At 35.1% G+C, this 27142-nt stretch overlaps 1 protein-coding gene across 6 annotated transcripts in view; it reads left to right on the top strand.

Moving 5' to 3' along the window:
* Positions 1-27142, top strand: part of AP3B1 (adaptor related protein complex 3 subunit beta 1) — a 153885-nt gene that overhangs the window by 21937 nt on the left and 104806 nt on the right. For all 6 annotated transcript variants that reach the window (XR_011678941.1, XM_071425249.1, XM_071425247.1 and 3 more), the window contains exons 4-7: positions 3705-3800; positions 6008-6168; positions 9531-9597; positions 17845-18024. Coding sequence is in view for 5 of the 6 variants with exons in the window: in XM_071425249.1 (XP_071281350.1) it covers positions 3705-3800; positions 6008-6168; positions 9531-9597; positions 17845-18024 (504 nt within the window). In the remaining variant the exon portion in view is untranslated. The remainder of the gene's footprint in view (positions 1-3704; positions 3801-6007; positions 6169-9530; positions 9598-17844; positions 18025-27142) is intronic.

The raw sequence follows: 27142 nt of genomic DNA, 5'->3' as shown, positions 1-27142 counted from the left end.
ACCTTACACAAAGACAAGTGCCTTAAACAATATTATTTATCTGGAGTGCTTTTAACTGTTAGAGCTGGAGCCTCTAGTCTCATAGAAGCAAGACTCTCCTAGTTCAAGGCTTTTAACCCAACAAGTAGTGAAGCTGAGACTGTATTCCTGGTAGGTGTGCACATACATGTAAATATTGTATCTGTACATATACAGAACAAATATGCATGTAGAGAGGCACTCATGTAAATTATCATGGGATATTCAGGTGAACACAAACAGTGTCAGCAGCTTGGCAGTTCAAGATGGTCTGCTAGTGGGAATGTGTGTATATATGCAGTGTTCATCCTCATGGAGTCCGCCCAGTGTCTGGCCCATGGATCTCAGTCGCCCCTGATGATGGCACCTGGGCATATGAGCCCCTAAGGCTGTAGCCCTTTCTGGTTTGCTGGTACAAATGTCTTTACACACAGAAATCCCTCTAAACCAGGACTCTCCTGCTCCCTTATGGACTTGCCCTTGGACACACAGGTGTGTGCACCTCTGTGCACATACAGGTGGATCTGGCCAGAACTTTCTTGCTCCTCTACTATCTAAACTCCTGTGGTTGTGCCCTTGAAGAGATGCACAAAAAATCATGGTTCTTGCCCCTAGAGACCCAAAGGCCATGGGCTTTCCTTGCATCTGGATGAGACTTCACTGGTCTGTGGCATAGCCAGCCCCTCCTGTGGTCTTGCCCATATATGCTCACATCCACACCTACTTCCTTCCCAGACCACTTCACCCACTTGTTAGCTGGTACAGCTTGATGCACCACAGACAAATTGGCTTGTGCTTGGTTTCACATATTCTGGTCTCTTCAGTTACATACATGCTCATGGGGCCATCTAGCTTGTGGTCCCAGACTAGGTGCTGGCAGCCAGACCCTGACTTTTTCCAGATGCTGGCCACCTTGGACTTAGAGATCCCTATTGCTTGATCTAACATTGCAGATGCTGGAGTCATACTTTAATCCCCTCACTCTCGTCTCTCTAGTTGCTGGTGCCCATGGACATAGCAGCCCTCCAGCCTGTGGCCTGCCTGTAGTTGTAGGCACATGAATGCATCTTCACACCAAATAAAGAAAACAGTTCAAAATGAAATTTAATGAGGCAATGCAACAGATTGTGCTATTCACATGCGGAGAACAGAAGGATAGATGTACCAATTATCAAACTGTTCAGCCCTCTTATCCCTGACTTATTACTTTCCAGATCATGTAGATTTCCCTTGCTTCTCCTTCACTTTAGTTCTTCCCAGAACATACCATGTCATGTCTAAAATACTTTTCATCTGTTTCCCATTTCTTACATGTAAACACCTTCAGCCTGAAAGGTGCTCTAGTCTTTGTTGACTTTTGGTGGTATTAACACCTGGGCATAAGAGCTGCAGCCTTCCTGAGGTTTTTCTGAGAGGAGTGTGACAGGGTATCCTTTCTCTGAGTCCTGAATTTGTTTTCCCTCCTATTATTTTGTTTCTTTATGCATCTCTGAGCTGATGGTTCCTGTCATGGGCTTGGGTGAAACTAGAGCAGGATGTTGTGTGCACACATCCCTCCATCCCCCTTGTGGGAGGGATGCTTTGTGGGTGTGAAGATGAGGTCTTATCACATAACCAAACATTATTAGTAGAAGCTTTTCACTGTTTATATTTTATGGACCTTTTCTCCTATTTTAAAACAAATAGACAATTATGTGAACTCACATGTCATCATCTGTGCTGTAGTTAAACTTCCCTACTTAATCATTTTTCCACCACTTAATACTAACATATTTGTGCAGGAAGAGACTGTTAAACTGAACAGAGATCAGGACAATTAGTAAAGCCATCTGACAAATTTCTCTATCAATTTGAGTTAAATGACAAGTTTAGGTTGTAGTTTAGATGTACTTGCAGCCATCTAGTTAGACCTTTTCTGTCTCAGAAGCTTTATCATGGTCCGTTACATAGGATGCTTTATGAGAAATTACTAGATTAAGTCAGATCCTTAGTGCATTGATCCTGTTTCCTGAAAATGTTTTGCCAGCTTTTTCCCTGTTCCGAAGAATTCTTAACCAAATCTGTTTGTACAAGTTGCAGCAATGCAGTAGCATAAAATACATTGATTTATCTGAGTAACCCTGAGAGTAGCTCAGTTGGCTAGGGCATGGTGCTAAAAACACCAAAGTTGTGAGTTCCATCCCTGTATAGGCCATTTGTTGAAGAGTTGGACTGAATGATCCTTGTGGTCCCCTCCAACTCGGAGCATTCTGCAATTCTGTGACTTGTATCCATGCCATTTTCCAGAATTTTCTGCCCAGAAATGGCTGCTATATTTTTTAAAAATCAGGGCTCAGTGCTCTGATGCAGGAAAATGGAGATGAAGAGGTGGTATAATATGTTGATTTATTTGAAGAGATGCAAAGGGCACCTTATTGTTTATAGAAGTGCCTTATGATTTTTTTGTTGTAAGTGCATGCTGACCTCAGCTTGATTATGTGCACTAAGTCATGGTTGGTGGTTGGTAAGGATACAAAAAGTGACCTAATAAACAATTGGTGGTATAGAAAAAAAATTAAGTCTTCATCAATAATTCATGGATTTTGATGTGCTTATATTGATAAATTAATTAAACAAATCTGCCTGTGTTCCTCAAGCCTAATGTGCCCCTGTTATGATTAAGGTTTATAGAACAGAGCATTTTAACATTGAATGAAGGTAAATGGTAAAAGAATAGTGTAGTCACGGAGCTCTGAGTGCTTCCATTTCTAGTCACAGAGTGGTTTCAAGGAAAGGAGGCTTTCTTTGCACACCTGCAGGCATTCAGTGCACAGGCCTCTTGTGGTCAATGTTGATTGCTACTTCTCTAACTGAACAAAAATAATTTAGCGTGGTGTAACCTTCTGTGATTTAATATTATGGGTTTTTGCCAGAATTGGCACAAAGATAGATCTTGTGATAGTGACAGTAATTATTAGCACAGCTGTAGTTGAGGGTCTTTCAGAATTTTCCATTATAAACCCCAACAGTCAGTTTACTACTCAAATGTAAAAAAATGTTTTCACTGCTTCATGGGTATGAGGGGTAAAGTGAACTAAATTGAATCCCCTCCTCCCCAAAATCATACTGAGGTTTTCTTAATCTTTGGACATTGCATCTTTTGTAGTATGCTTTGCTTATATTGCATCCTTTGAATGCTTGTAGTCATGCAGAGGTGAGTCTAACATCCTTTGTTTTTATCCAAGATAAATGCTCTTTTAATCAGATTTGAAAGGGGTAAGTTACCACAGTTCAGCTTTAAGTTATATTCACTTTCAAATGTGTTAAAGTAATTTATTTTGAGTTTCAGGGTAAAATAAAATGGTTGAAATTCTTGGCTATTTCACTTTAAACTATTTTCTATAAGAAAAAAACAAGTGTGCTCAAGTGATCAGTTTCCCCATGTCAGCATCTTAGTTTATTATAGTCTTAATTTACTAGTTAATAATATAAAGCAGAACTCTGTGTTGCTAGTCTTCATCTGACTGTTTCATTAATAAGATAGCATTGCAGCACCTCAGGCGTTTCATAAGACTTTGGGAGAAGCCCTGGGATCTATTATCTTTTTCTTAGAAGAAAATGTTGGTAAAAATGTGAAATCTAGAACCTAGTTTTATAGAATTGTAAAGCTTTCTCATAGTGAAATTCACTGTGTTTTTTCTTTTCAGATAAAAAAGCTTGTGTATGTTTATCTGATGCGCTACGCAGAGGAGCAGCAAGATCTAGCATTATTGTCCATCAGTACTTTCCAGCGTGCTTTGAAAGTGAGTGACTACTAAATAATATTTTATGGAGAATTCTGAGCTGGTAGCACAAAAAAAATATATCTGTGTGAGTGTAGTATGGTAAATTAAAGCATGTAAATATCTACATCTGCTAAAGTAGTTTTAAGTTACGTGATTGATGTATTTTTTTTCTGCTACCTCAAACCTTGTCAAGCAGCTAAGTAAGCCTGAAAGACATAAAATTGCTTCACTAAAGAAAAACAGCAGAATGGTGCTTTCAAATCCACATGCCAAACAATTTCTGGAATGACTTTTCTCATTCCAATGTAACTTGTATGTATGGAAAAAAGACCCCGTTATTACCATGAACCACCTATGTTCCTTTTAGTTTATGTAAAAAAATGAGCTTTGTGTACAACAGAGAACTGAAACATAAGGAAGACAGTAGTACCTAAATTAAAATTTTTGGTGTCTTGCACATGGTACTTTTTCATTAAAAACACTGAAAAAATAGCTTTTTGTACTCTTGTTTCAAATGAGATAACAATGAGAAATGGGACTAGACAGCAAAGTTTAGGATTGCCTTTGAAGTGTGACTGTGGAGAGAAGAAAGATTTATTAAGTTTCTGTTCTGAAATTTGGCCAGTTTTTAAAATAAGAGAAGATTGGGTTTTTTGTGTACTCTTCTTGTATTCTAGGCTCATTTCACTTATGTTACTTAACCCACACCTTGCATCTTGTTGGAAAATGTTGCAATCAGAGCACCAGTTGTGCAGCTGTAGGAGGATCCCACATTGACTAGAGAGTTTTCTGTCCCCTTCCCTTGAACTTTCATCCCAATGCCATATGTACTGCCTTCACTATCTCTGACTGCCACAAAAAGCTAGAATTCAAATGACTTTGTATCCAGTGTTTTTTGTGATATATGTGTACAGTGAACACTCCTCATGGCATAACTCTTTTAAAAGCTGTGAGTAATGAGTGCAGAGGGAGGAGTGATAATGTTGTGGCTGAGTAGCAAAAAAAGAACTGGTGCTGTGACAAGGGGGTAGGCACCAAATAGTGGAGATTGTCAGCAACTAAAGAAATTACTATGCCTGCTATGAAAGATAGGTCTCTGTTCATGTTTTGTAATGTTTTGTTTCTCATTTTATAATGATTATAATTTGGCTTTATGTGTGGAGATTTTCTTTTACCTCCCTCTGTTGAAGGAACTTTTTATTTTAAACTAAAGTGGCTGCAGATGAGCTATGCAGACTCTAGCAGGAACAAGATATTTTTCCAAAAACAGTCAAATAAAGAGCTTTTACCATCCAGATACTTAGTACTTAGAAGCTTCTAAAATGTAAGGATTTTGAGATCTTAGATTAATTGATAATTAGGTAATACAAGTCTGAAAATAAGTGTTGCCAGCTCTCAGTCCTTGGGAGAAATGTTCTTTGGGAGTTTACCTTATTGCAAGACACTCTAAAGTATAGTGAATTACTGATACTGCAATTTCACTTTGCTAGATTTCAGGGGATTTAGTACTTGATTAAGCAACATTTTTCCCTTGTGTTCCAAACCCCATGATTAATGGATATGTTTACATAATAGTTCGTCCAAATACAGATGTGTTGGATCTCCAGGCTAACCGTAGTGTTGTAAAATTGACCAAGAACTGAGGCAGAAGAAGAGAGGATAAGAAATAGAAAGAAGTCTCAAAACATTTAGCCGAATATTTTGACATGTTCTTTGAAATTATTTTTGTTACTGGCTTCAGTTTACATCTTGCAATAAAGCATAGAATATTTTGTCAAGAACTTGAATGGAAATGTCACAACTGAGAACAACATTTTTATTTGACATTTTGTAAATATAGGTATTAAAATTGAGTTAGTGTTTCTCTCAGAATATCTGAATTCCACTTGGATTGCAGCAAATGTATAAGATTATTAAATAAAATATTAATATTTTATCCACAATTAACATTTTTTCTGGAAAATTGCATGATGTTAATGTTTTCCTTTATAAAATTTTAATATTTTCATAATGTTTAATGTTCTCTTTCTTTATTTGTTTTACTTTTTTTTTTTGTTTTGGAATTGTGTGAAGAAATTATTATAGCATGGCCTTCACTTGCAAGTCTGACTTAGATTTACATGTTTTAATGTGTCATCACTAATTAGTGTAAGCACAGCAGTGTATTTAATGACTTGTTTCTGCACTATCTTATTTTATTTCACCCCTTCACTCCTGTTTTTTAGGATCCTAATCAGTTAATCCGTGCAAGTGCTTTAAGAGTTTTATCCAGTATACGTGTCCCAATTATTGTTCCTATTATGATGCTAGCTATTAAGGAAGCCTCTTCTGATTTATCTCCTTATGTGAGAAAAAATGCAGCCCATGCAATCCAAAAACTGTACAGGTAAGTGATTCTGGCAATTACCGAAAAACAATTTGCAATAGTTGTGGGCTACGTTTATAAAGACTACTGAATTGAATTGAATTTAGCATGTCTCAGATCTATTTCTTTAAAAGGGTGGGGTGGGTGTAGACATTCTGTCACTCAGCTGGTTTGGTTGTGATTCAGGCAGTTCTCTTGATTGCTAGACTTAGTTTTTTAATTGCTAATAATAATTGCTAGACTAGTTTTTTAAGATACTAGTTATTTTCATCTGTGTAACAACTGTTTTGATGGGTATTCTCAGAATCTATGAATTCACTGTTTCAAGTATGTATCTTTCATCCTTGGGCATTTGCCTGAAAGTAATTTGCGGCACATGTGACAAAAGAATGCTAACTTCTAGAAATTTTATCTGTGCAAGTCAAAATCTTTCAGATCTTCTTACTTCAGAAATTCTTGCTTTGTAAGAGTTCTTATAAAGATGTGGGTACTGGTTTGCAGAGGTGGAGTCAACAGAACCTGTACCTTTACAAAACATTTTCAGGCATTTATTCTACTACTTCACTTTTATTTCACCAATTCCAAAAAGTGGAGGTTAAGAGATGTTAGAGGTTCTGAATCAGGTAAAAAACACAGTAACAGAATCTGGAGAAACTGGCCTATGTCCTTCTATTTTCCATGTATTCCTAGTGGTAGTGAAATGGGCATGGAGCTTACATGACAAAGGAAAACTAGTGAAACTGATGTTCTGTTTCCTTAATGGTTCAGACGGCCTCAGAGGGTGCATCCTTCAAAAGCTGTCTTCATGCAAGCATCCTAAGTATCATGATGCAAGATTTTGAGCTGCTGTAGCTGGAAATTCCTCCTTACCTGGACTAGAGTAAGCTTCATGATTACTTCTGAGTGGAGCTGGAGTTAAAAATTGTGTCCTTAGTAGTAGGATTTGAGAGCTGTTTATAAAAAGCATGTGAACTTTTATTTTCACATTTTCAAAACTTACTAGTACAAATGCTGTATCTCATAGTGCTAGTTAACCATGGAACCAAGGGAGAGAACATAATTTTCTTGGTCACTGGAGGAAGCAACAGTATTGGAAACTGGTAAAGAGGTTATCAAATTAACCTGCCCACAGGCAGACTCGGTTGGCTTGGCAGAAAGTAAGAATTAGGTAGTAGTTAACAAGCTGTCTTTGTATACTTTGTTTAAAAAAGTTAATGACTGATAGCTAGATAATTCAGCAATACTGAATCATTGCATTACTGATCATACATTGGTGGCAAGGCTAACTATTGGCCTACTGCAACAAGTAAGTCATTTCAGAATACTTATTTTTAAGTTGGTCAGAATCAGAATCTAGAAGGAATTTTTGGATTTTTTAAGTAAAACTCAACAGTTAATACACTCTCCTACATCTAGCTACTCCATCTTCTGCAGCCATTTGAATAAGAAGTAGTAACCGTTTATTCTAATATGTTTGTATGCTCCATTTGCTTTTTGGTTTTCCCAGATTCTCTGCCTGTTTGATAGTTCTGTATTTCAGTTAGTACTCTAGTCAGGGCTCTGGATGCAAGTTCGATACTCCAGTCTTCCCTGTGTTTAGTGTCATGGTGTTTGGATGGATGTCTGCCCTAGAAGAGCTGTTTATTAGCAGTTCAGTTAATCCTAGCTGCAGGAAGTTTACATATCAAACAGAAAAGATTTCAGACATAGTCTGAACAGCAATGTTTGTGTCCAATATAGTCAACATTGCCAGGTATGTTGAAGTAATTTCATCACTACAGATGTCATACCTTTTGCTTACTTTATTTAAGAGTGCATTTTAAAGATACTAGTAGTTTCTGTCTATCAGCTGAAAACTGTACTGTGTTTGCAGTGAGGTTTGGAGAAGGACTGCTTCCCATCACTAGTATTAGTAGGTTCCATACTAGTACTAGATGTCATAATGGGAGGAAATCACAGATCTCTTTGGCCTCTTCTTTTATTTTCTCTTTGAAAATGGTCCCTTCCTTGTCTTAAATATCAGGATAGTGAAGGGGGGGGAATGTGAATTCATTCATTCACGCCTTTGTGAAGACTTTCTTGATCACATAAATAAATGATTTTGCTGAAGTTTTTTAGCTTTAAGTATTCCTTTCTCTCTAAATTTTCTGCCAGTTTTTAAAAATTTGAAATAAAACCTTTTTGAGAGACTTTTAGCTTTTCCTCTAAAGGTTTTGGTCCTTGACAGAAGATCCAGTAAAACTCCTTTTACAAAAATAGAAGTTGCAGTCAAAAGTGATCATGAAAGTACTTAGAGAACAAAGTACTGTTGTGTTGCTTATGATGATGGTGGCTTCTTACAAATTTTTGTTACTCATTTTGCATGGTCTGATGTTGCTAGGTCTTAAAATCTTAGTGAAGTAGTACTCAGCCAGATAATGACTTTGTGAATCTGTACCTGGAATAATATACTGTGCATTAGGGCAATCGATCACTCAGCATTAAAACTGAAGTATGCAATAATGACCAAATACTCCCTCACTTATCTATAATTGTATCCATGTTGAAATGACTTTTCAAAGGCACAGAACTACACATCTCTAAGGGTCTTTGTATTCATTTTCTATTTTCTTTTGACTTGGCTTTAAATTCTTCTGTGCTGTATAGATCCATGAAGGGGAAGCAGCTGGAATGAAAAGTTTGTCCTTACTTGCCTAAGAAGCAAGTTTGACAATAGTGGATGTCTCTGGCAAATTTTTCTCTGCTCTTGTGATGTGAAAAGGTTGTTGCTTGCAAGTTTTGCTTTTCCTCTGCTTTTGCTATTTTGGACTTCAAGCAGTCTGTTTTCCATTAGCTTGCACACCAGCTTTATATAGGTACACTTGAATACCACGTCCACATTTCTGAGTTCCAATACTTCTGACTAAAACTAGAGGTTAACTTAAAAGTGGTTGAAGTGTCTTATTCAAAGCTTTATGTTGATAATTAGATAATAAAAGTATGAATCTTTGTCCTGATGTTCATTCACCTCTGAATTATATTCATGCTGAAATTAATTTCTGCAAGAGCAGTGAGAACGTTGTCATGTAGCATCTGAAGTTCAGTCAAGTTCTCTGTGATGTTGGTTAGCCTGTCTTAATGGTTTTTTATGAGTTTAAGTTTCTTATAGAATACACATAAAGGGTCTAAGATAAAATTATATTTTTAATTTAATTTTGTCCTCCTAACTTACTTTCAGTCAAGTTCTTTTACAGTGTGTTCTTTGGAATACTTGATTTTTTCTGGAAGTGGTTTCTTCAAAGTTCTTTGTTGCTAGTTTGTGTCTAAAGGTCAAAAATCAAACCTGCTTTAATTTTGGATATGTCTGACCAAATTAGTTAAAATAATTTTATTTTTCTTCCTAGTCTTGATCCAGAGCAAAAGGAAATGTTGATTGAAGTGATAGAAAAGCTTTTGAAGGATAGAAGTACGGTAAGAAACAGATTTGTGACATATGCCTATATTTTTATAGAGTTTACTCCTGAGACTGTCATTCAGCAGTAAGTAATACACTTTCCTAACCCTTGCCAATGTGGCTTTGTATGTTTTTAGACATAAGAATCATTGTGTATTTATGCATTTATAGTATGAATGTAATAGTGACTATCCTTTAATAAGATGTAGTTTTACTTGCATCATGAGGCCGTTAATTAATGTTTTTGTTAGCATGTGTTTTATGTATGCTTCTTTAAACTTTATTTTGAAAATCAAAGTTATATAATAATATGAATCAGTGTGCGAGTGTTTATAAATTTTCATATGCACTTTTTCATTGGGAAATTAGTTTGATAATTTCAGTTAGTTTGTAGTAGTGTAGGAATAAATTACTTGTGTATGGTGCACAGTGTGCCTATTGACATCCATCTATCTTGCAGTGTGTATGGTTCTTAAAAAATTATATTTGCTGTGCAGTTTGTTCTTGCCAGTATCTCTATTTCCACTCTGGTAAATAAGAGATGTTCTGGCATAATTTCTGTAAATTTAACACTCCTGTTATATTTAACCTGCCCTATATAGCTACAGGTTTTCCATATGTACTCCTGAATGTCTCACAATCTTTAGTTCATTTTGTTTTGCAGATAAGTTTCCCACTTGTGAACTAGAAAGATAATTGACCAAAGAATCAATGTTAGATTTCAAAGAGAAACCAGATTTGTGAATTAAAACATTCTCATGTTCTTCTTGTTCAGATCACTAATTAATTGTACGTAATCCTTTTTGACTATGTGAAAATTTTACTAGGGACCAGGTAGTGTATTGCTCCATCTGCTATTTTCCAAGTGTTTTTGTAACACAACTGTATCCTCCAGGATACAGTATCCAGGACTGTATCCTGTTCTAGCACAGTCAAGGTGTTCAAAGCATAAAAGGTTCTGTTGGCTAAAAGACATCCTGTAACTGCCACCGAAGGGTTTCTGAAAGAGGTGTGTTAGAGCTTAGTGGTTCAGCAGACGGTAAATCGGTTAGGTCTCCTGACTGCATCTGTGCTTGATTTGACAGAGGCCTGGAGCTTGTGTGAAGCTACACCTGCAGTGGTTCTTCATGTATTTTATTTCATGGTTCATGCTCATGGTATACATGCAGTCTGTGAATGTGGGATTAGGTAGTTAGTACCAGTGGAGGAATAAAGGGCTAAAAAATACCCCCAAAAAAGTAAAATCCCTGAGTTTGTACTCCTGGGCCTTATAGCCATTTACATATGGTAAATGGTTATCCCATGCCTAGTCATTTACACATTTACTTTAACAAAAAAAGTATAGAGTAGATTTGGATCTTTTATCTCCTTGGAATTTGGAATTACTTAAGGGGAGATAATGGGCTCATTGCCTATTGGGTGCATACACTGTGTGTTGGACACCATACTTACAAACATACCAGCTGAAGCAGTAGCTGAAAATGATAGACTGGACTTAGGTCTGCTGGGTTGGTTTGGAGACATACTTGGTTAACTGCAACAACTTTTTACTCCCTTTGATCCCTCTATGTCTATTCGCTAGTGAGACCTGATTCCAGTCTGAGCTGACATCTCAGCTTATGTCTTACTTCAGACTTCAGCTGAAGTCTTACTATTTTGAGAACTAATATGAAGACTAATTATTTCAGAAAGAAAACATACAGATCTCTCTTTAAGGCTCACTACATCTAATTGTGCTCTTTCACCCCAGACTCCACAGCTTGTGGTGGTCAAAAATGGATCAGTCTCCATTTGATCTTTCATAGCCTTGTAAGGACTACTTTAGCATGGCAAAGCTTTATCTTAAGTAGTTATCTTTTGTCATGTACCACTGAATATTCCCAGAAAGCTTCCACATTTACTAACAGAACGTGCATAGTGCACAAGTGTTTTGTTAGCAGGTAACTCCAATCTGAATAAGCTTATTCTTTGCCCCTAATTGGAAAAGAGCAATTTGCTCACAGTGGGGAAATCAAGAGTGCCATTTGTTGCTTGATTCAGCCTTTAAAATTGGAGGAGATGCAGCTGCTTATAGGTGGTGGTCCTTAAGTACAGGTGTGGCCTTAGGCTGTCAACTTTATAGGTTTAATGAGGATGCATCCTGGGGAAATTTGTGTTAATTTGATTCATCTTTTTGAATTCTTTGAGGGAAGCTTTACTTCATACTTAGCCTAAAAGAAAAAGCTCCTTCAACATACTTTCTAAAAGTGTTTGTCTTTTTTTATGTATTTTACAGTCTTGCTGAAGAAAATTAGGTCCGTTTGCAGCCATTTGAATTCTTCAAATGGGACCAAACTGTAAAACAACAGCTTTTGGTCATAGACTTATGAAGTGCCTGCATTTGATTAGTGGAATGTCTCAGCTTTTTGCACTTCCTTTTCCCTGTTTGACAGTCAAAGTGCCTGAAATCTGTAGGGTAATAATGTGTAACTGGAACCACAAATGTTTGACACTGACCTTTGGATTCCTTCTACTTAAATGCAGAGCTATTCCCTTACATTAATATTAGTTGCTAACTCTAATCTAATGTCAGCAAATCAGTGTGTTCATTAAATAGTTTTTTACCTGAATGGGAGAGTCCTAGTGACTTAGTTGAATATCAATGGTTTTCCACTTCTGTTCACTTGAGGGAAATGTCAAGTTACGTTTTGCACTTCTATGTACTTAAGGGCTGATAATTCTCAGACAAGCCATAATATGTTAACCACTGTATCTGAAATAATCTACTGTTGATTGATTATTGGTTATTTTGATTATAATGTTTTAAATATTTTTTCTTTCAATCAGTTTGATTTTTTTAATCCATGTTTGGAGGGAGAATGTAATTAGTAATATTAACTAGGTATATAACAGTCTAATATTATTTGGGTGATATTTGACACTGTACTTTATTGAAAAGGAAACTTTTACTCAAACTCCGTTTATTTTCCGTAGCTATTTGACCTCAAGCAGGATTTTTGAAATTTACTGGCGTAATCTCTATGTTAGAGATAGAATAGCAAGTAAGTGTAGATGCCTCTAAATTTCTGTAAATCAGGAAGTTTTTTCAGAGAGAACTTGCTGTTGTATGTTTTTAATGCAGTTTTTGTTGCACAGAAAAGACACAATGTATTTCAATTAGCCAGAGTAATTTTACATTTGAAATAGCAAGACATTATCTGGAGGAGAATTTTACTATAGTAGAATTAAGTCATTTTTAGACAGTATGAGATGTAGGGTTTTTTTAGATCTCAATCAGCAGTAAATTTTAATATAAGCTGAGGTAAGCAAAACTTAAATTGAGATGAGATGTAACCTTAACCCAGCACTTCATTAAAATTTCTGGTGAGATAAATGAAAAATCACTCTACTCCTAGAGTGTCTTAACACAAAGATTCAATTAAAACGCAAGCTCTTGGTTAATCTAAAATGCAAAATTATCAAGTGCAAGCCATTGTTAACATACCCTCAAGGGTAGCTGATTAGGAATTAGAGTCTATCAACAAATCTGTGACTTTTTGCAAGTGTATTTAAATTTTAAACAGAAGTTTACAAGTATTTTTATTATTGAGGCTTATAAACTCCTAGTTACGTTTTTACCCTTGCTTTACAAGTAGCTAACATTTTGATAAGCAGGTACAAGAGCTTGAATACCTGCTCCTTTTGTTTTTCTAGTAATTCTAGGTAGCTGAGCAGCTGATGCAATTTTATGTAGAAGGAAAGATAAGACTATGCTTGTATTCTATGCTAAAATTATTTTCTCTGAAAGTAATATGGCTAGTCATATGTGAAAGTATAACTGGGTGTTTTAGAGCAAACTAGTTCCCTTTTCTTTTTAGTCTATTCTGTATTGCTTCACTCTAGTTCTCTTTTATCTATTCAGTGATTAACCTAGCTTTAACACATGGGGTTTAAGGCAAGATTTGTTGCAAAAGTTCCTTTTGGAAGAAAAAGATACTGTGAAGGACTGTAGTTACCAGCCTGTGTGTTTTACAATCCTAAGTAAACAACAATGAAAATGAAGTTCATGAATGATATCTGAGTTATAGCTGGTTAAAGAAAAATAAAATCCATATTGGCATTGAAAATGAATCATGCATCTTATCGAAAGCTGTAAAGCAAAAAGAACTTGTGACTTGCATTCCACAGTCTAAATTAAAGTATCCCAAGTATATTAAAAACTTCATCAATATAGGAAAGGCAGGATGTAGTTGGGATGTAGTTGTATGGATGATGGGTATATTAAAAATGCCCAAATATATTGCTGATCTGCCTCTGTAGCTTTGAGTAGATTTTATTTTGTATGGGTATATACCTCTTTTATAATGAATTTATTATTTTGTTCTGATGTTATAATTTTCTATTAATAATAAATAATAATTTTCTATTTGTCTTAACTCCATTTTGGGGGTGAAAAGACCTTCTGCAAATATGTGAGTATAGATGCAAATATGTGAGTATAGAGATTTCTTCTGCAGACTTCATGGCTACCAGATAAAGTGCAGATTCTTTCTCAGTGACATTCCTTTGATTAAAAAATCATCCTAGGAATTGGTGATGGTTTGGTGATGAAGATGTTACTCTTACACTAAAGTAGTGTATTTGGGCATAATGGGGAAAGAAAGCTGGGTACTCTTCAACAGTAGTCTTCAGATGATAAAATAATATTTTAGTTTAGAACCCAAATGTGTGGGTAAGACAATGTTTTCTTAACTTATTGATTTTATGATGGTAAATGCTTCAATTTTGTGGAAAAATTACTGAGTTTGTGCAGATGTTTTGTTGTGATAGATCTATTATCCAGCTATTAGAAGATAAATGACTGATCTTTTCCTCTTTCCTTGCCTCTAGAAAATTGAAATAAGAAGGGGACTATCATTTGGGCTGTATGATTAGGGCAGGTGGGGTGGCCATTAATTTAAGAGAGAAGAATCGTGGCAGCATGGGCCAACTTGCACTGTATTATCAATCAAACCTCGATGCACTTCTTGTGATGACCCAGCACTCTCAGGTTTTCACAGCGTTAATTAGAATTCATGACAAAATAGATGCAAGGAAACGTTTTGTACCCTTCATAATTTTATAGAAAATTTATTGTTATTAGAGGAACCATTTGCTTAGTGTGATTTTTTTCATTACCAGCTTGTCAACTAGCATAGATAATCTGGAGAAAATATGAACTCCATAGATTGGGTGTCACTTTTGTTGATGGTTCATATAGTTTACCTTGGAGCACAGCTAATGGCTGAAGTTCATAGCAACAGCACAGAAAAATGTGGCATCTAGTGGAAGACAAATGAACCATGTTTATTGCTTTAATATAAAAAATACATAAATGGAAAGCAGCATTTGAATTTGATGAGCTCATTGCTAGTTTTGTTGGAGTGATTTATATCTTCTCCTTATACAAAAAGCTACTATTGACACAGTGAGATGGAAATTAACTGACTGTTTTTTAGAAACTGATATTTTTTGGTTTTATATTCTGATTGAATCATTTTGTTTTAATTTTAAATACTTTTATGGAATGTTGAGCATTTAATAAACAAAGATTATTAGCTGTTCCACTGATGTTTAGATATATAGTAGGATCATACTATAGGGGAAACAGTGTAGGCTAGAAAATAATCTCTTATTAAGAAAGCCTTAGGATATTTTCTCTGAGAAATCTGCTTGTTACCACTGCATTTTCAGTCTGTCACATTCTTACTTTTTTTTCCACTTTCAAATGAAAAGCCAAATTTTAGAAAAGACAGTAATGGGGAGAGAGGCATGATCTTAATTATGTCATGATGAATGGCAATTCCTATATTAACTTGTAAATCTAGGGACTTGCCACAGGAATAAAATGCTTGTTTATCCACTGCACCTCTTGAATTTCATAGCATAGGTTCAATTTTTTTACTCATATCTTTTAAGTGCTCACAAGTGACAGCATGGTCATTGTAAACTTGAGTAGGAGATAGATGTAATTTGAAATAAGTAATTGTTTCAAATTCCTATATTCCATTTTGACTCTTTCTCTGTATTAAGTTGTTGTATTTTATTATAGTAACTGAGCTTTTAAAAAGCCAGCAGTGTTTATAGGATATATTCTCAGTTTTAAATTATCTGAATTAGTGTTTTTTGTATTTTTTGGTCAGCTTTCAAGCTAAATCATATCCAAATGAAAAAGAAATACAGCAAAATGTGTGTACTGAACTACTAGTAGTAAAAGACAAGGGTGCTCTCTTTAGAATTACTGTTGGAAATCTGTGTTGACCTTCACCTTTGAACCTAAAACGGTATTTTTAAGCATTAGACTGAGACAATTCTGATAGTCGTAAACTGATATGTATCAATCTCTCTTGTCTCTATGAAACAGTAACCTACAAAAAGTCTCTCTGTGTGGTCTTAAAGTAGTATGTCTGTCTTCTAAAACTTCAAGTCTGTCATATTGTCCTCTGCAACCTGACCTTAACTGTAGTTCAGAGTTCTGCATTCTGATAAAAGGACTTTGCACTTTTCCGGTGGGAAAGCTTCACAGCTTCTGTGGCCTAAATGAATACCTGCTAAGGACAGGTCTGGGATTAACCACTGCCTTCTGCTGAAATTTGAACACCCACCTTAGCATCAACTCTCCACAGTTTTTAATTACAGATGTGCTGTATCAGAAACCTATTATTAAGAAGAAAGTTTAGTACAACAACAGATAAAAAAGAGCTTTTGTTTATGTGATACAGCAAATTATTTTAGATGTAAAGTGTATTTAGCTCTATCAAATAATCAGATTTTGTTCCTTGGAATGAGTTGCATTCTTGTTGGGACCAGCAGGTACCAGTATATGGATGAGGCTGGAGACAATAAATGCAACTTCACGTTTATTCTTATTCGTAATTCATAAAATCCCCACAGAGCCTGAGACTTGTTTAGCATAATAGCAAGACTATCTTCTGCGCTGTTTTCTTTCAATTGTAGTGTTGAGCGCATACTAATAAACCACATGTCAGCCAAATACAGGGAGAAAAATGTAACGTATGAATATCATTGTATTTAATATTTCTCAAAAAGTACCATTTCAATAAACTGCACTTCTATTTAATTGCTTACTTTAAGTCATTGGGGAAATTATAGAGGTTGAAATGCAGATCCCTAGTGCTCGGATAGAATATGACATTAATTTGCTGCCAGAAGGCTGTGCTGCATGCATGCTAACTGCATACATATCAGCTGCTTCATATAAAGTATCATCATTTTAGTTATTTGACTTAACATGTACTCTGACACAAAACAAATCTTAATTAAAGCAATTAGAAAAGAAAGAACACTAATTTTAGGCACACAGTTATATGTCCTTATAAGGCATGGTCAGCTTTTGATCTTTTCTTGCAGTTAAAGTAACCTACTGACAGAATTTTAACTGGAACTCCAATATATATTTCCTCCCATTATTTTAAAAGAAAATACCCAGGCAGAAGATTTTAGTAATCCTTGAGGTGTTAGGATGTTGATAATGTATTTAATTTTCTCATAAAACCAAAGCTGTTTTGTAGTCGTAGCATGTTGATCTTTATGCCTGAATAAAGAGAGGTTTCTTATGAAGGCAAAAAATTGTGTGAGAACATAGCAGGATATAAATAATGCATTCCTTCAATTATGTAACCGTTAAGGAAGTGCTAAACAACAGGCAGAAATTATTTGGGGGGCAGGGGGGAGGAGTGTGTTCATGAAACTCTAAATATAAAATTTTCTGTGACAGTTAATTTTGCCATATTGAGAGAGAAGTTTGAATTCCAATAATGCCCAGGGAACTTGGCCCAGTTCTTCTTTATTTTGACCAGGCCAGTGTTGACAGAATCCCAAAAGATATTGCTGGGTATATGTTTTACTTCTTGTTGTTCCCTGTTACTTCTGAGTTAATTGCAAGTTCTCTGTTAATTTATTTAGAAGCTAAATCTGTAAGAAAAAAAAATTATGCTTACATTGCACTGTGTCTTCAGGACTGGGAGTGAAGATTTATGTCTGCAATAGAAACAGCAAGTGTTTTCTCTGTTCTAATAACCTTACCCCAATTCTATTTTAAATGAGATACCATTTCTGTGGGTTTACTTTTTGTTGTTGTTGTTGTTGTTGTTGTTGTTTTGTTTGTTTTTGCTGAATAGAAATAATTTGAAATTGCTGATAATTGCTAGTATTAATTCTGATTCTCACTTGTGGTCTAACTGTATACCTAATACTGACCTTCTGGATTATATTTTGTTTTCTAGCTGGTAGCTGGGAGTGTGGTGATGGCGTTTGAGGAAGTGTGTCCAGATAGAATAGATCTGATTCACAAGAACTACCGAAAGCTCTGTAACTTGCTGGTTGATGTGGAAGAGTGGGGTCAGGTCGTTATAATCCACATGTTAACTCGGTACGCGCGTACCCAGTTTTTAAGTCCATGGAAGGTAAGTTTATGGTTTCTTAAATTACTGTTGTGAGCCTGCATTCTGAATTATTTCCATTGCTGGATTTATTTAGTCTTTTAAGGTGCATTTCTTTGGAGACTTTAGTAAAAGCAGAGATCAAATACATAAGTCAGCTCTCTAAAATTTCACTAACACAAGACATATACCTTTCTTCAGAGCCTGAGAATTCTCCTTCCAGGGTATAACCTTTCTTTTTCACCTGTTGCACATCCTGTGGGTAGCAGAAGGATTCCTTTTTCTGTGGTTCTTTGAGCCATGTTGCTTTTTGCTTTAGACAGTTTTACATGAGTAAAAATCAGAAATGTTTGCCATTCTATCCTTAAACTTATATTGCAGATAGCCAGTATCACTGCATAACAAACATTACACTACTTGTTTAGGCTTTGTTAATGTGCTGAGGCACTGTGCGAAGACTTGAACATATGTATTTAAAATGTGACATGTAAAAAATGAGGTGGTTATTTTCATTTATATTGTGTAAATACGAGTAGACTTCAAAAAACTTTATAAAAAGAGGTTGTTCATGGCACAAATTCTGTCACTTCTTACAGTAAAAAGGGCACAGCTCAAGAAATGTATGCTGTTAACATTGTTTCAGTAGAGATCTAACTCTGAATAACAATTTAAATTACAAGATTACTTCTGGAAAGAACTGTTTAAAATTGCTCCACAAGTCTGGTTGTTTGTGTTTATGAAAAGCTTGTGGATGTTACTAGTGTTAAGTTTTACCATTTAATTGGAAACTCATTCATGTTTAAAAATGTACATTTTAGTGCAGATTATTGTCATTTATAAGTAGCACATTAACAATTTTTTTTTAAGATTACTTTTTTCAGCATTGGAATAGGGAATGACACCAACTATCACTCTGTCACTGAGTTCTTTAAACTGTGTTTTAATATCCTTTGCGTGGGAAAAAACTGGAAATGCAGTGCCATTCTGTGTTAAAATATGTGTAATTTATTGTGTGAAAATAATTATATGGCAATATATTTGGACAAAGAGTTCAGTCTGATTTAGTTTATGATTATATTAATTTCTTAGAAAAACAGGGATCATAATGAATATAGCAAAAATAGAAGTCTGTAGTAGAATTATATGTATGGGCTACTAGTTAGATTCTGAAACACCCTTTTTCCTTTTTTATGAAAAGTAAATTGGTTGTAAGAACACCTCTTCCCATAACATTGATTAAAATAAGGAAAGTATTTTTAGATAATAAGACATTTAAGTTATGTTTTCCTACTGTCCTTGAGGCAGTGTTTATTACATGTTGATTGTTGGAAGAAGGCAACTTGCATTCTTCTCTCTGACATTTAGAGAGAATCAAAATTGATAATCTGCTTTACCTTAAGCTTTAGTCCCACAATACAGTTTTAGTCTATAATTGGACAAAAGGAAAGTTAAAGAAGGAGAATGACCTCCTGTCTTTAACTGAGAGGTTTGAGTTCTTGATGGGATTTGGTTTCTTTAAGACAAATCTTTTTTCACTGAAACTGGACGGATGACAGTTGCTGCTGTGGCTTCTGCTCTAGGAATGGGAAAGATTTGTGTGAAAATACTGCCTGTGCCAACCTTAAATTAGTCATCAGTAGTATAGAATTAATAACACTTTGTTTTCACTTTCGAGCTCTTCAGTGTAAAATTTAGTTTGTCTACCTACTCAGCAATTTAATTAGCAGATTTTTTTTGTGGTGCTAGTTGAAATGCATGCCTTTGTCAATACATTCTTAAATGAACTCATCATACAACAGGCCATCTTGTGCAGCAGAAGAGATTTTTAATTTAGTTTATTTGCATCATTATGGATCAGTATTTAGGCTGTTTATATGTAAATGTATGATTTGAGGAACAATTAAGTGTTGACAAAGTAGATTGCAGTCATATCAATTGCAGTGCATTTTCCATAATTTTTCTAACTGACATCTTTGATGATAAATAGTGGATGCCAAGTCAAAGCCGATTATACAGTGCACTAGGAATTCATGGCGCTGTCAGGGAGAAGACCGATTGACTTTAAATTTACATATTAATGAGAAGATTTGTTAAGAGGGTGCTTGACTATAGAAAATAACAGCATATTTATAGGGCACGACACTTTATAAATAAAGCTGATGCAGGAAAATGGAAATTAAACCTATCAGATTAATAAATTCAAGGCTGCTAAAATGCATATTTGCATTTTTATTCAGTAAAATTTTCCCTTACTTTTGAGGAGCATATGTTGCTTTTGTTTCAGTTAAGCTAATTCCTAACAAGTAATGGTGTAATGTTTGGAACTGATTTCTTGAGCATTTAGAAATCTAAAAGAAAATTTTTGAATCCTTACCAGTTATGGAGAAAAATCTTTTTTTTAAGTAGTATGCTTTAAATTGTTGCAATTACCCATTAACCAAGAATACTTAGATTTTTATTCCTATTTCTAGATTCTTTGAAGAGTATAATTTTTAATTCTAATTGTAAATGAAGTAAGGAAGAATGTCCTTCATTTATCCTATTTGACTTAAAATACTTGGGGGTGCTTTTTGGGCAGTTACATGCAAATAGCAGTTTTAGAATAACCTTTTTTCATATGAGCTGTATGTATTCTGCTTTAACATGTGTTAGCTGAAATGAGACAAGACGCTCCTATTCTAGAGTAAAAATACCTGCTTGGGACTAAAACCAGCTAAGAACTATTCCAGGTTTTCTGGGAAGTAAAATACTTGATAGCAGATAAAACTGTGATGCATTTCAGCTTAAATGTTTAAATGCTTAAATGTTGTTGCAGAAATTGTTGGGACTGCCAAGCTGTTGGTAAATACCTCCTGAACCATAACAGCTTGCAGTCTAATAAATAAAGATGGGTAAAATAATGTTGTTGGTAGTTTTCATGAATACATTGAGTTGTAGTCTAGCAGTTCAGGAACTGGTTTTCAGGCTGTTCAGCCATCCCTCTTTTTGCAAGGAGATGAGGGTCACAGGAGGTAGGAACTACTTCAGCTGTCCTGGTACACAGAGTTACCACCAAACTTGTGTGATATTCGGGAAGCCAACTTCTGAAAACAGATGACTTGATCACAAGTTTCAACAGTCTTTGTATAGAGCAAGGTGGAGCTAGGAGCTGCAGTCTTGCAAAACAAATGAGCCTCTCAGGGCCATTCAGCTTCATTTCAGACAATTGAAGATTACATAAATAAACTTTCTTGGTGTTCGTAAGGATTGGAAAAGAATGGTGAATTCAGATTGATCATGGGCTTCAGTCATTACAAAATTCCTGATAAGTACTTATAGGAATCATGTCTCAGGCTTACATTGTAGGATTATTTATTGAAGTATTGCTCAGTTTAAAGTGCTCAGAATTTGGCATAATTGTTGGGCTGGGAGGGATTGAAGGGGAAATTAGGCATGAAGAAAACAATCTGAAAGAATAAGGACTTCTTTGAGAAAAACATGAAGTATTTGAATGTCTATGTATCTAAAAGCATGAATCATGGAAAGTAGCCCAGCTCTCAGTAACTAGAGGAAGAAACAGATTGAAAATATTTATTTTGCTTGATTGTTCTGGCAAAATATTGAGGTCCCTTCTGACTCAGCTGTTGTGTGATCTCTTTGTCTCTTGTTAAATGTTTTATTTTGTTAAATGTTTCCTGCGCTTGCAGTACTTTCTCAGAATCTTTTAGTTATGAGTTTTTAGTGTATGCCATAAAGGTCATGGTTTTGTGTGATGGCTTTCAGTGTCTAATAGCTGCTTCAGACAGATGAGCAGTATCTAAAACTGCTTTAAATGTTTTATTTTTTTTCTTGTTCCCTGTATTGGGGTTTGCATTGAGGGAACAGTAATTGTGAATGATAAAGCTTCAAGCACAGCACACAGAAAATAGTGTCTATTCTTTACTTCTGTAGAATTTGTTAACAGTAATGAGCATCCTGAATCAGTTCTGCTGGTTTACTGCAGAGCTTAATAAAACTTCTAAATCCCCTGCTTAGAAGCTGAGAACAGAAATGAGGGGTGTATTCAGGATAATAGCCTCCAGTTAACTAGGTTACATGGATAAAGCAGTAAAAATTAAACTCGTTAAATACTTTTAAAGTATTTTGTATGCATATCATAATTTAATAATTAATCAGCCTGAATACGCCTTTTCCTTCCTTTGTTTTCCAACTCAGTAGGGGATCTACAAGTTTTATTATGGTCTTCTGCAGTAAGGGGGAATAGATGCGTATTTGAAAAATACACAGAATAGCATTAAATCTTTAAGAATAAAATTAACTATGATATTGTATGTATTACTTATTTAACATGTCACCTCAGTGAAGTTTCTTTGTAGATATATCAGGTGATATTCTTGCTGGGTTTTAATTTTATTTTATTTTTTCCCCTACCCTAAAAGATTGTGAGACCAGAGAACTCTCTTGACCATAAACTGGCTGCTAAGAGCAAAACATTAAATTAGGAAAACTAGTTTACAGTGAAGTTGTCTTATGTTGCTTATTTCTTCCTTTTTTAATATATCCATCAGAATCTTCAGTGTGAATTGGGGCAGTCTGGATTCAGTTACTGTTTCCCTTTTTATCAGAGTGCAGTACTCTCTGACCAGCTTCTTTTAGATGTGCACCAGGTGGGGTTAATGTTTAATATAAGATTCACTTATTTAAAGATATTTAGTGAAGTGTTTGGGGCATAAAATGGACTAGCTAGCTATTTTACTGTCAGATCAATTTTATTGTTTCCTTTTGTGTGTCCTACTTAGTAAGATGAGAATAATTAGTGCATAGATTTTTAACAGAAAAACTACCTCAAGCTGATTGTGGAAAGTTTGGATTAAAAAAAACCTCTTCCAGCAGAAGAAAAGCTGACAAGAGGGTTAAATTTTGGGCACAATAATTTCCTGATTTGTTTTGCTTTGTGGCTGCTCAGCACATACTGTTGGTGTATCAGAAGTATAATCTGCACATAAAAATGCCATTTGTCTTTGTAGAAGAGTGTCTTGCTGTAGTTTCTGTTAGTCCCATGACAGAGTTGCGGGATCAACTCGAAATAAGAAAGGAACCCTTTGTTTTTCTACAAATTTGACCAGCAAAGTTTCCATGTTTCCATGCAGTACTGTAGTCTCATCTTCTTGACTCAGACTGAGTTTCTTTTTATTATGTATATATATAGGATAAGAGGCATTCTAGCCATCTGTTGCAAATAAGTTGTTAAAATTGGTTTTATCTCTGTCTAGGTAATTTTCTCTGACTTAGGGAAACAAAAATTAATTAGAAGGAAAGAAATATTTTTTACAGAAATCTAAGTATCAACTGTGGTGTAACTGCTAATAATTTTTAATTTAAATATTAGATGTGGCAGATCCCCATCATCTCATGGGAGCCACTAAAGTTTCTAGTTTTAATTCTGGCCCTTTGAATGCTACTTGGTCATAGAAAATTATGTAAACTGTATGAAATGAACTCTGTGTTAACTTTGAACTCTGTGTGAACTTTGAGACCTTCTTGGGTGCCAGAGTACTCATGAATTTTGTTCTGGGCATCTGTCTGTAAAATATTATCTCTCTGTCTAGTAACTTTTGCTAATTGTTAATTCCTTTTCATAATTGTACCAGGATTTCCTCTGGATAATTAGAAGAATTTTAGAATAAACTTGATTAGCTACTTTGTGAAAATAAACCTTTATCTGCTGTGTGAGGAACATGTGTGTGAGGTCAGACCTCTTCTCTGAGAAAGTTCCTGAGTCTGAGCCTGTACACTTCTGTTTGTAATATCAGGTAGAATTCTTGACTGGTTGCGGCAGCTCTCTAAAGGACAATGGGTTATAGTAAATGTGAAAAAAAATTCAAATTATTTGGATCATTCTTCTCTTTGATAGTGTACACACAAGTCTGTTGCACTTTATTGTTTGGAAAGTGCCAGTACCATGTACCAAGAAGAGTGGGGGCAACTGAGGCTTGAATTATAACAGCATATCTGTTTATCAATAGAATAAGTACACCACCAGTTGTTAGTGTGAGAATACCACTCATGTAAATCAGCAGATGTTTTAAGATGCTTTCAGCTTCTTTGCTTACTTAGGCATTGCATACTTACTTACTTACAGTGGAGGGGAAAAAAAAATCTGTAATGCAGGATTTAATGGCTATTGATGTTGTTTAGATGAGTATGTCAGACTCTCTGGTAAGGGTAGCAAACTGCCACCTATCAGACTGCCAATCTAAATACAAGTACAGTTATGATTCTTCAACAATTTAGGATAATTGTGTGTTTTAAAAATTTTAGTATCCTAATTAACGTCTTGAGCTATGGCTGTAGTCCCGATATCATTTAAATATTAGATAAACATTTTACTAGCTGTAAACAATCCTAAAGCTACATGAAAATGAAAAGAAATGTATGAGTATGTTTCCATATATGGGAAATGTTCTCACTGACTTTACCTTTTAAAATCATGTGTCTTTTTCTGAGAGGAAAGGCAGTTGAGTTGCTTTAAGATGTATAAATGGTGATGTAAGTGGAGTGTGTACTCAGAACAGTAGCAAAGGAGGAATGCAGTAGTGGCTAACAGCTGGCCTGGAGGCCTCACAGTCATGGATAACCCTGATTAGAACTCAACCAGTCTCGGCTATTAGGGATGCAGACAGCTATTGGCCAGTTAGCCAGCGGGCAGCCAAATTCAGCGGGTCAGGACCAGCCACATGGGCTTTTGAGGGCTACTTAAAGGGAACTGCTCTTCGTAAAATTTGCTGTTGCCTCGTGAACCTCGAGTGTTGTGTGTCCATGTCGACTGCAACAGAGCACTGGGAGCAATTGCAGTTCTGTACAGGAACTGCAGCATGAGTGATGTGCAGTTCTGAAGCTCTGGGATCATCCCTGTCCCTGCATACCCTGTCTATAAGTCATGAGATATGGTGACTATTAATACTAGAGCATGTAGTACCCTTCTCCTGGTTGCAGTCCCAAACTAACAATTAACTGGTTTTCTTCATGGTTCACTTACTTTGCAACCCTGTGGAAGAATATTTTTGCTTGGCAGTTGGTTCACATTTGCTTGCTATCTTGATGTCTTATACTGCCTTTTCAGATACATAAATTGATACTATATTTTAACCTGAAAAACAGGTCAAACATTTAACCAAACATCTGAATAAAAATTCCAAATTCCACTTTAATTTTTGTATTTGAGAATAAAAAGAGGTGAACTTTTAGCTAGAAGCAAATGCTATCCTTTTTCTTCCCTTAATCTTTCCTCCATCTTAGTTTTATTCTGCAATGTTTAATTTATCCCTTCCTGTTCTTTCTTCCTCTTTTCTTATGCTCTAAATATTTTTTCTGTTCTTTGCTTTGTGTCTGTTAGTCTTTTCATTGTCATTGTGCCTTTTTCCCAAAGGGAGGAAGGGTTTTTTTCTTGGTAAGACTAAGCTCTTTTATGTCTCACTTCTGTTTTGAGTATGAAATTGTTTTGAATAAATGAAAGTGATCTAAAAATGATAATGGATTGTTTTAGTTCTATCTGCAAGTGTCACAAGACTATTACAACGCCGATTGCACCAATTTGAGGTTGCTGAAGAAAGATATTCATTACTGCAGCATATTTAAGTCGTAGCCCCTCTTTTCAGATGGCAGTCCTAGGCTTAATTGCTGCTTCTTAGAGAAGTGAGAATGAGCACTCCTTCAGTTTTCACATAAGCTATGAAATTACTTAGCAGAGATGTTACTGTAGTTGTGATATACTGCAAGAAAGTAATGTTCAGTGGTCCTCAGACCCCTGCTTCCATGCATGTGATGCTCTTGTCTCAGAGGTGTACTGTAAAATTTTCGTGAATATGGATTTTCTTAAGGCTGTTTATGTTTTGGTTTTTTTTTTTTAGTTTTCATTAAGCTTTTATTTCATTACCTTTTCAAGTTTATATTTAGAAATTATGTTATTAGCTAAGTGAGTTTTTAAAAGCCTCTGCAAGGCTGAGTTGAAGTATTTTAAGAGTTTTTCAGGTAATAAATGTGTTTACATACTCATATTGTTTCAAAAAATTGGGGGCTTTTATTAGAATGAAATAAACATGCTCATCTGAACTGGTATTATACAGGGTATTGTATACATCATAATATTATTAGTAAACTAATACTATTAAAATAAACTTGATTTATGTATTGTTGTTAATAAAACTTGATTTATGTATTGTTGACCATGTAACTTTTATATATGCTGTAGGAAACTAAGAATGATGTAAATGAAAATACTTTAATGTTAAATTTCACCTGCCTTAGTCAGACTCTCAAGACTGAGTAGGTGTCTTAGTTCCTTTGTGTAGCTTAAGTATCAAAGCTCACTATTTTTAAAAATTGAAAGTTTTTTATAGAGAACTTTTTTGAACTGCAAATGAAATTTTCTCAAACTCATAGAATTTTATTGTGTGTCCTTAGCTGCAATAAAATTTAGCTTTTCTTAAGAAATATAAAAATGTTTTGCTGGGTATGAAACATGGAACTCCAGAGGTTAATATCACAAGGTAATCTGACTTGAAATACAAGTCCTTTTAGTGAAAAAGGCCTTGGCCTTGAAATTGCCCATAGAATTTCCATTAATACTTCAATTTTAATTAACTGAAAGCATGTTTATCTCTTTGTATAACTCAACTCTTAAAATCCACAAATGTGTGGAATCCACAAAAGCATGCAAATCTCTTATCAAAACCTCAAAAGTAAAGTTAAAGTTTCCATTGTACTTCACTGGAATTATATTGTATCTTCTATGTAATTATCTTAATATATTACATTTTCTGTACAATTCTCTTACAGTCATTTGAATAGAGTTGTAATCTATAAAGTGGTCCTTGAAAGAGGGTACTGTTTTAAGTTCAAGTCTGTTTCAGTGGCTTCAGATCTTCATAATTCTACAAGTCCAGCTGAACCCTTAGGTTTTCCTTCTGACCTCTTTATCCAAATGGTAATTAATAGACTATAGTTATAATTGAAGTAAAAATTATAATGTATAAGGAAATCAGAGTAATATAACTGTGATCTTGCATCTATATTGATTCTTCATTCCATTGTTCACCTAAGTGAAAATGCTTTTAGACTTGCATAGGAGCAACAGGTCTAGTCTTTGGAAGACTGACAGAAT

The sequence above is a fragment of the Agelaius tricolor genome, unplaced genomic scaffold (assembly GCF_023055355.1).
Source record: "Agelaius tricolor isolate 1412-34295 unplaced genomic scaffold, bAgeTri1.0.p SCAF_4, whole genome shotgun sequence".
Taxonomy (NCBI): domain Eukaryota; kingdom Metazoa; phylum Chordata; class Aves; order Passeriformes; family Icteridae; genus Agelaius; species Agelaius tricolor.
The sequence above is the reverse complement of the archived record's forward strand: the minus strand, read 5'-3'. Positions and strand labels throughout refer to the sequence as shown.